The sequence below is a fragment of the Scomber japonicus genome, chromosome 15 (assembly GCF_027409825.1).
Source record: "Scomber japonicus isolate fScoJap1 chromosome 15, fScoJap1.pri, whole genome shotgun sequence".
NCBI classification, from domain to species: Eukaryota; Metazoa; Chordata; class Actinopteri; order Scombriformes; family Scombridae; genus Scomber; species Scomber japonicus.
Genome location: NC_070592.1, coordinates 4,934,440 through 4,944,316, shown reverse-complemented (window position 1 = coordinate 4,944,316; position 9,877 = coordinate 4,934,440). Strand labels below are relative to the sequence as shown.

The 9,877-nt window shown below is 43.8% G+C and overlaps 1 protein-coding gene across 1 annotated transcript in view; it reads right to left on the bottom strand.

The window, feature by feature from the left end:
- LOC128373834 (tyrosine-protein kinase STYK1-like) overlaps positions 1-9,606 on the bottom strand; it is a 15,427-nt gene extending 5,821 nt beyond the window's left edge. Inside the window, 5 exon segments of the mRNA XM_053334029.1 lie at positions 1-48; positions 866-1,102; positions 1,648-1,851; positions 9,364-9,420; positions 9,525-9,606. The exon segment at positions 1-48 is cut by the window's left edge and continues 134 nt beyond it. Of these exon segments, the coding sequence (XP_053190004.1) occupies positions 1-48; positions 866-1,102; positions 1,648-1,851; positions 9,364-9,420; positions 9,525-9,606 (628 nt within the window).
- Between the last annotated feature and the right edge of the window lie 271 nt (positions 9,607-9,877).

Here is a 9,877-nt window from a genome sequence, read left to right as displayed (position 1 = left end):
AGGAGGCAAAACCCAGGAAGTGCTGCTGCTCACTGCTGTTTGCTGTATCTGTGGAAGAGGTTTGTGGAAGTTACTATGAGCAGTTGTCTCTTCTTCAGCAACACAGTTATTAATCACACACTATTGAATATTTGTATATATGTTTGTGCCATCAACACAATTATCACTTTTCAACTTGGGAAGTCCTTGAAAAATGCTTCAATTTAATGTGTATAAAACAGCATAAAACTCTACTATCTTAGGTGCACTAATTCAGCTGCACTATTTGCACTTTTTCAGCTGCATTTAGCTGCACTATTTGCACTTTTTCAGCTGCATTTAGTTGCACTATTTGCACTTTTTCAGTTGCACTATTTGCACTAATTCAGCTGCATTTAGTTGCACTATTTGCACTTTTTCAGTTGCACTATTTGCACTAATTCAGCTGCATTTAGTTGCACTATTTGCACTTTTTTAGTTGCACTATTTGCACTTTTTCAGCTGCACTATTTGCACTAATTCAGCTGCATTTAGTTGCACTATTTGCACTTTTTTAGTTGCACTATTTGCACTAATTCAGCTGCATTTAGCTACACTATTTGCACTAATTCAGCTGCATTTAGCTACACTATTTGCACTAATTCAGCTGCATTTAGCTGCACTATTTGCACAAATTCAGTTGCACTATTTGCACGAATTCAGCTGCATTTAGCTACACTATTTGCACTATTTCAGTTGCACTAATTGCACTAATAAAGCTGCATTTAGCTGCACTATTGTCACTATTTCTGTTGTACTATTTCACTAATTCAGCTGCATTTAGCTGCACTATTTGCACTATTTCAGTTACATGTAGCAGCTGCCAGTCTGGTACAGCTCAGTTTACCTTTCAGCACCCTGAGGACGACATCCTTGTTATCCATGCGTGCTCTGTACAGGGTGACTGTATTATTAGGTTTGATGGAAAATGACAGTGGCAGGGCAGTGATCTGGCTGAAGGCTCCACGATGCCTCTCTCTGGACATCTGTGGTACTGCAGCAGGAGTGGGCACCACACTGCGCTGCACCTGTTGAACTGACATCGGCAGCTCCTCATGTTCCAGTGGGTTTATCCCAGGTGGTGCTAAACAGAGAGAGAGAGAGCGAGAGACAAAGAGAGAGAGATAGAAAGCAGAAAATTATGTTACAATACTCTTACTGTATAAAATATGACAGGAATAACATAAAAATCAGTATAAAATGCTTTGATTGTGGTCAAATCTAACTTTTTTTGCTTTATGTGTGTTCAGAAGTCGTCTTTTTAACCCTTAAACAGGCCTTACTAGTTATGTCATTTGCACCTAAAGTAAGGAAGGGAGGAAGAAGGAAGGAAAGGAAGGAGGGAGGAAGAAGGAAGGGAGGGAGGGAGGAGGGAGGAGGAAGGATGGAAGGAAGGGAGGGAGGGAGGAGGAAGGAAAGGAGGGAGGAAGAAGGAAAGAGGGAGGAAGAAGAAGGAAGGACAGATGATGGAAGGAAGGACAGAGGAAGGAAGGAAGGAAGGAAGCACAGAGGAAGGACCCGGGAGGATGACAGGAAGGTTAAAGAGTCTGTATCTCCTGGTGCACGTTGCCTGTTTTAAGGGTTAAACAGTTTAAACACAAAGTAAATGACTGAAGCACGCTCGCTCACCATCGATACCCTGCAGGTGATTCCTATTGCTGTGCCTCTGTGTGTGCCTGTGTGTCGAGCTGTGGTAGCGTTTAGGGGCGGTGGTCTGCGTCCTCTTCTTTCCGGGACAAAACCTCTTGATGAACAGGACCAGTAAAGTGATCAGAGTGGAGAAAAGGAGCAGGGTAGGGACGATGATCACCGCCTGCTGATGCACCCGGATTACTGAGAGAGCGAGGGGAGAGAGAGAGAGAGAGGGAGAGAGAGAGAGGGAAGAGAGGAGTTGGGGTTCATGTATAAATGTCAGATCTAAGAAGAGTTGAAACATCGTGTGCTAAGTGACAAGTTGGTCTGATGAGAGAGAAAAAACATCACACAGCTGAAATGTCACAGGTCCGACCCCCCCCGTGTGTTTCTTCTACTTGAGCTAGGACAGTAAGTAGTGCGGCGTGTGTGTGTGTGTGTGTGTGTGTGTCTCAAATACACAGAAACTCACAAAATTACCCTGTTTGGTTTCAGCGCCTGCCTTTAGAGCACTTTGATAGGATTAAAACTGTTAAACTGTTAAAAGTGTTGCACCTCTGCAGTAATGACAGGATGTTCTCTCTTTACATCTTCACATTAGACCAACCCCCCACTCCCCCATCCCCTCCCCCTTTTTACTACTGTACTGTGTTCATATGTTGATAAAAAGCCTCCTGACAACTTGACACAACTGATATGTCAAAGAAAATAACGATATGTTCTTAAATCTGATAATTTTATTCAACTATGAACTGCAGAAACTACTAATCCTCTCATAATCAAGTCATACCAGGGTCCCAGCAGACCCTTAAAAAGTCTTTAAATGGACTATTACTGCAGTAACTTAATTATATTTGGTAACTTCTGTAAATATCCCAAAATATACTTCCTTCCTTCCTTCCTTCCTTCTTTCCTCCCTGCCTTCTTTCTTCCCTTCCTCTTTTCTTTTCTCCCTCCCTCGTTCCTTATTTCCTCCGTCCTTCCTTCCTTTCCTTCCTTCCATCTGTCCTTCCTCCCTCCCTCCTTCTTTCCTTCCTCCGTCCTTCCTTCCTTCCTTTCCTTACTTCCATCTGTTCTTCCTCCCTCCCTCCTTCTCTCCTCCCTTCCCCCCTCCATCCCCCTTTCTTCTTCCTTCCTTCCTTCTTTCTTCCTCCCTCCTTCCTTCTCTGTTTCTTTCCTCCCCCCTACCTTCTTTCCTCCGTCCTTCCTTCCTTTCCTTCCTCCCTCCCTCCTTCCTTCCCTTCCTTCCTTCCTCCCTTCCTCCCTTCCTTTCAATGAGTGTCCTATAAAGGGTTAATATAAGAAGGAGCAATGGGATTATTTTTACTTTAAAGATGATTTAAAAAGGTCTTAAAAGTCATTAAATTTATACTTTAAAAATATGCAGATACCCCTGCATACATACATACATGATCCTATTCTTCTCATTATAGCCGTATAAATATCTTTAATTCTTTATTTTATCAGTCTCATAATGAAGACTACAGACAGCATTTATCTTCTCTCCATATCTTGTCATTGTGGTGTCATTGCAGGGCCCCGCTCGCCTTTGCCTCACTTGGCTGAAAGGGATCTTGTGCCGCTGCATTGTTGTCACATTGTCAACATAACACAATTATCCAGTGAATTAGACAGTAGGAACGGCTCCAGCCAGCCAGCCAGCCAGCCAGCCAGCCAGCAGCAGCACACTTGGATGAGTCAAGCATTGTGACATCCAGAGAATAAAAAGATTCAGAGATCAATGATACCTTCAATTACGTGTGTGTGTGTGGTTGTAAAGGTCGGTGAACCGGTTGTCCACAATGTTTCCAAACCACTCCCAAAAACCTTTTATCTGACTATGAAATATAGAATAAGGTTGTTTTTTGTGTGATTAAACGTTATTTAACTAGCAATCATTACTACTTCTTTTTCATTTCTCTCTCAGTTTTAATTTATTTATGGCTTTGATTTCATAATCCTCCATAATCCTCCATATTGACCTTTCACTGGCAGCTTTTCATACCACACACACACACACACACACACACACACACACACACACACACACAAGCTCCTTCTTCCTTCCTTCCTTCCTTCCGTCTGTCCTTCCTACCTTTCCTCTTCCCTTCCTCCCTGTCTTCTTTTCCTTCCTTCCTTCCTTCCTTTTCATACGACACACACACACACACACACACACACACACACATACATACACACACCCTTTTTACAACATAACTACTGTACAGAAGTGGCCATCAAGCCTTCAGCAGTTTAAATAGAGTGAGACTTGTGCCAAAGGAGGAAACTTGAATATATAAAAGCACTGGTCTGTGTAAACATGGCGCTCTGGTTCTGGCACATTCTTAAGTAGGGTGGGAGATGGAAGAGAAAAGGCAAAAACCATTTTTCATGTCATTGTCATTGAAGGCTTTGAGCTTTGAGCTTTGAGCTTGAACTTAAAAAAAACAACTCTGCCCTAAAAAAACATCTTAGGTTAAAAAACAAACAAGAAATAAACATGTGTAAATATGTTGCACCCATTAATCCCCAGTTAAAAAATAAAGCAGGAGGGTCAAACTCATTTTCATTCAAGGCCCATTTATGATCTGATATGGGCCGGGCCATTAAAAGGATGGAAGAAAGGAAGAAAGGAAAAAAAGACAGGAGGGAAAGCTGCAAGAAAGGGAGTGAGGAAAGATGGAATAAAGGAAGGAAGGAAGGACAGACGAATCGAGGGAAGGAAGGACGGAAGGAAAAGAAGACAGGAGGGAAAGATGGAAGAAAGGGACTGAGGACAGATGGAAGGAAGGAAGAAAGGAAGGACAGACGAACGGAAGGAAGGAAGGAGGAAAGGAAGGACGGAAGAAAAAGAAAACAGGACGGAAATATGGAAGAAAAGGACTGAGGACAGATGGAAGGAGGGAAGGACATGAATGGAAGGAAGGAAGGAGGAAAGGAAGGACGGAAGAAAAAGAAAACAGGACGGAAATATGGAAGAAAAGGACTGAGGACAGATGGAAGGAAGGAAGGAAGGAGGGAAGGACATGAATGGAAGGAAGGAAGGAGGAAAGGAAGGATGGAAGAAAAAGAAAACAGGACGGAAATATGAAAGAAAAGGACTGAGGACAGATGGAAGGAAGGAAGGACAGATGAATGGAAGGAAGGAAGGAGGAAAGGAAGGATGGAAGAAAAAGAAAACAGGACGGAAATATGAAAGAAAAGGACTGAGGACAGATGGAAGGAAGGAAGGAGGAAAGGAAGGACGGAAGAAAAAGAAAACAGGACAGAAATATGGAAGAAAGGGACTGAGGACAGATGGAAGGAAGGGAGGAAGGAAGGACAGATGAATGGAAGGAAGGAAGGAGGAAAGGAAGGACGGAAGAAAAAGAAAACAGGACGGAAATATGGAAGAAAAGGACTGAGGACAGATGGAAGGAAGGAAGGAAGGAGGGAAGGACATGAATGGAAGGAAGGAAGGAGGAAAGGAAGGACGGAAGAAAAAGAAAACAGGACGGAAATATGAAAGAAAAGGACTGAGGACAGATGGAAGGAAGGAAGGAGGGAAGGACATGAATGGAAGGAAGGAAGGAGGAAAGGAAGGATGGAAGAAAAAGAAAACAGGACGGAAATATGAAAGAAAAGGACTGAGGACAGATGGAAGGAAGGAAGGACAGATGAATGGAAGGAAGGAAGGAGGAAAGGAAGGATGGAAGAAAAAGAAAACAGGACGGAAATATGGAAGAAAGGGACTGAGGACAGATGGAAGGAAGGAAGGAAGGAAGGAAGGAGGGAAGGACATGAATGGAAGGAAGGAAGGAGGAAAGGAAGGACGGAAGAAAAAGAAGACAGGACGGAAATATGGAAGAAAGGGACTGAGGACAGATGAAAGGAAGGAAGGAAGGAGGGAAGGACATGAATGGAAGGAAGGAAGGAAGTAATGTTAAAAGCTTTGAGCTTGAACTTAAATACACCCTTGCCCTAAAAAAACATCTTAGGTTAAAAAACAAACAAGAAATAAACATGTGTAAATATGTTGCACCTATTCTTATCTGCTTATGTTAAATTTAACAAACAAAGAGTTTCTTCCTGGAAAACTAACATAATTATTATTAATAGTTAATCCAGTTAAACATGAAGCTCTGTCAGATGATTTTGAGTCTCTAGAGCAGAGGTGTCAAACTCATTTTCATTCGAGGGCCACATACAGACCAATTTGATCTCATGTGGGCCGGATCATTAAAAAGAAGGAGGGAAGGAAGGAAGGAGGGAAGAAAGGAACAAAATAAGAAGGGAAGGAAAGAAAGGTAGGAAAGACAGATGGAAGGAAGAATGGTAGGAAGGACAGATGGATGGAAGGACAGAAGGAAGGAAGTGAGGAAGGACAGATGGAAGGAAGGACAGAAGGAACAAAGAAAGGATAAAAGGAAGGTAGGAAGGACAGATGGAAGGAAGAAAGGGAGGAAGGAACGAAGAAAGGAAAATAGGAAGGTAGGAAGGACAGATGGAAGGAAAGACGGAAGGAAGAAAGGGAGGAAGGACAGATGGAAGGAAGAAAGGAAGGAAGGAAGGAACGAAGAAAGGAAAATAGGAAGGTAGGAAAGACAGATGGAAGGAAGAAAGGGAGGAAGGACAGATGGAAGGAAGGAACGAAGAAAGGAAAATAGGAAGGTAGGAAAAACAGATGGAAGGAAGAAAGGGAGGAAGGACAGAAGGAAGAAAGGGAGGAAGGAAGGAACGAAGAAAGGATAAATAGGAAGGTAGGAAGGACAGATGGATGGAAGGAAGGAAGGAACAAAGAAAGGAAAATAGGAAGGTAGGAAGGACAGATGGAAGGAAGGAAGGAACAAAGAAAGGATAAAAGGAAGGTAGGAAGGACAGATGGAAGAAAGGAAGGAACGAAGAAAGGGAAAAAAAGAAGGTAGGAAAGACAGATGGAAGAAAGGGAGGAAGGACAGAAGGAAGGAACGAAGAAAGGAAAATAGGAAGGTAGGAAGGACAGATGGAAGGAAGGAAGGAAGAAAGGAAGGAAGGAACGAAGGAAGAAAGGGAGGAAGGAAGGAACGAAGAAAGGAAAATAGGAAGGTAGGAAGGACAGATGGAAGGAAGGAAGGAAGGAACGAAGGAAGAAAGGGAGGGAGGACAGAAGGAAGAAAGGGAGGAAGGACAGAAGGAAGAAAGGGAGGAAGGAAGGAACGAAGAAAGGAAAATAGGAAGGTAGGAAGGACAGATGAAAGGAAGGTAGGAAGGAAAGCAGGCTAGATTGGACCCCTTGGCGGGCCGGATCTGGTCCACGGGCCTTATGTTTGACACCCCTGCTCTATAGCTTGATTTCATACAGCACAGTATTAAATAGAAACCACTGACTGCTTTAGATAATGTTTAACAGTCATATCAAACATTACACTCAGCTCCAGCAAATTAATGCTCATGTCTTTCTTTTTTCATTATTGTTGACCTTTCCAGATCATGATTACGTAATAGTTAGCTTTGTGATCACAACGTTCCCCCCCCGCAGTATCGGTGACTCAGCAGTTATCCCAACATATCTGATTGCGCAATCAAACACACACACTCACTCCAACCTCCCAGTTAAGTTACATGGGACAATATTAAACGCTACGAGCAATAATTCAGTAGTTAACCTTCCTGTGTGTGTTCGAGTCAAGGAAGGAAGGGAGGAAGAAGGAAGAAAAGGAGGGAGGGAGGGAGGAAGGAGAGAAGGAAAGGAGTAAAGGAAAGAAGGAAGGAAGGGAGTAAAGGAAATAAGGCAGGGAGGAAGGAAGGAAGGAGAGAGAGAGGAAGGAACGACAGAAGGATGAAAGGGGGATGGAGGAAGGGAGGAAGGAAGGGAGAAAGGAAAGAAGGTGGGAGGAAGGAAGGAAAGAAGGACAGAGGAAAGAAGAAAGGGATGAAGGAAGGACAGAGGAAAGAAGTAAGGAAGGAAAGAAGGTAGGAGGGAGGGAGGAAAGAAGAAAGGGGGATGGAGGAAGGAAAGAAGGAAGGGAGGAAAGAGAGAAGAAGGAAAGAAAGAGAGAAGGAGAGAGGAAGGACAGATGGAAAGAAGGAAGGCAGGAAGGAACAGTCAAAACAGACGGGATCAATAATTCAGTAGTTAACCTTCCTGTCACCCGGGTCAAATTCACCCCGTCTGTTTTGACTGTTCGTTCCTTCCTTCTTTCCTTCCTTCCTTCCTTCCTTCCTTCCTCCATGCTTTCCTTCCTTCCTTCTGTCCTCCCTCCTTGGAAGAAGGAAGGAGGGGAGGACCCCTCCTTCCTTCTTCCATCCTTCCTTCCTCCTTTCCTTCCTTCCTCCCTTCCTTCCTTCCTTCCTTCCTCCCTCCCTCCCTCCCTCCCTCCTTCTCCCTTTCTTTCCTGCCCCCTACCTTCCGTCCTTCCTTCTTTCCTCTGTCCTCCCTCTCCTACCCCCTTTCCTTCCTTTCCTTCCTCCCTTCCTTATTTCCTTTCCTCCCTTCCTTCCTCCCTTCCTTCCTTCCATCCTTCCTCCCTCCTTTCCTTCCTTCCTTCCTCCCTCTTTTCCTTCCTTCTTCCTCCCTTCCTTCCTTGACGCGAGGACAACAGGAGGGTTAAATAAATGAAAAGACTATAAGATATAAGATACTGCTCACTTAATACCAAGACACTGTCATCTTGTCTTCACTCACTGATTAGGAATCATTACTCAGGTTTGTCAGCTGATGTGCTATTTATAGCCAGAATGAGATAACGTGTGTTTTGTTGATTTATATCAGTCATATTTTAGGAGTTTTTAAGGATTAAGTAGATAAAATAATCCTTTATTATTAGTCCCATGATGGGTAGAGTTAGGGTAAGATAAATAGGTAGGTATGAAAAATAGGAAATAAAATGAAAAGCTAGTAATGTTGAGAGCAGTATTTGTGCTGTCAGGACTGATAATATACCTGAGTGTGTTATTGCTAAATGAGACTTTTGAAAGTGAAACATTTATTGCACAGTTGAAACAGAAAGTAATATTAACCACCTGAAATATTGAAAAAAGTGCAAGCTGTTGAATGCCAAAAGCTAGAAAATAACAGTAAACCTATGATTTAAACCAGGGGGGTCAAACATGCGGCCCGTGGGCCACAACCAGCCCACCGAGGGGTGCATCCGGCCCACTTTCCCTTCTTCCTTCCTTCCTCCCTTCCTTCCCTTCCTCCCTTCCTTCCTTCCTTCCTTTTGCCTGTCTTTCCTTCCTTCCCTTCTTATTTCCTTCCTTCCCTTCCTTTCTTCCTTTCCTTCCTTCCTTCCTTCCTTCCTTCCACCTGTCCTTCCTACCTCTCTTCCTTGGGTCCTTCCTTCCATCTGTCTTTCTTACCTTTATTCCCTCTTTCCTTTTGCCTGTCTTTCTTTCCTTCCTCCCTTCCTTCCTTCCTTCCTTCTGTCATTCCTTCCATCTGTCTTTCCTACCTTTTTTCCCTCCTTCCTTTTGCCTGTCTTTCCTTCCTTCCCTTCTTATTTCCTTCCCTCCATCTTTTTAATGATCCGGCCCACATGAAATCAAATTGGTCTGTATGTGGCCCTTGAATGAAAATGAGTTTGACACCTCTGATTTAAACATTAAAAAGAAGAAGAGAAAGATCTGCTAAAGAGAGAGACAGAGGGAGAGAGAGAAAGAGAGAGACAGAGACAGAGAGACGGAGAGAGAGAGAGAGAGAGAGAGACAGAGAGAGAGAGATGATAAAGAGACAAGAGTGGCAGTGGTGTCCCTTACTGCACAGGTTGTCGTCCCGCCGCACACTCATTATCGGCCGTGGAGTTGGATGACATGCTGGAGAGGAAGAGAGGAACGGGGGTTAGATCAGAGTTACTATCGGCTTGGGGGGGGGGGGGGGGGGGGGGGGGGGGCTGGGGGGGGGAGAGAGATCACATTACCTCTGCTCAGCAGCAAGTCTAAATCCTTTAAGCTTAGACGGAAGCGCTGCAGCTTCTGCCTGCCTCTCCAATAACTGAACATAGTAGCTGCTTCAGAGTTCAACTGTGCTTAACCCTTTATTGGGCAAATAATTATATTTGGTTACTTCTGTAAATATCCCAAAATTATCCTTCCTTCCTTCCTTCCTTCCTTCCTTTCCTCCTTCCTTCCTTCCTTCCTTCCTTCCTTCCTCCCTTCTTTCCTTCCTTTCCTTCCTCCCTGCCTTCTTTCTTCCCTTCCTCTTTTCCTTTCTCCCTCCCTCGTTCCTTATTTCCTCCGTCCTTCCTTCCTTTCCTTCCTTCCATCTGTCCTT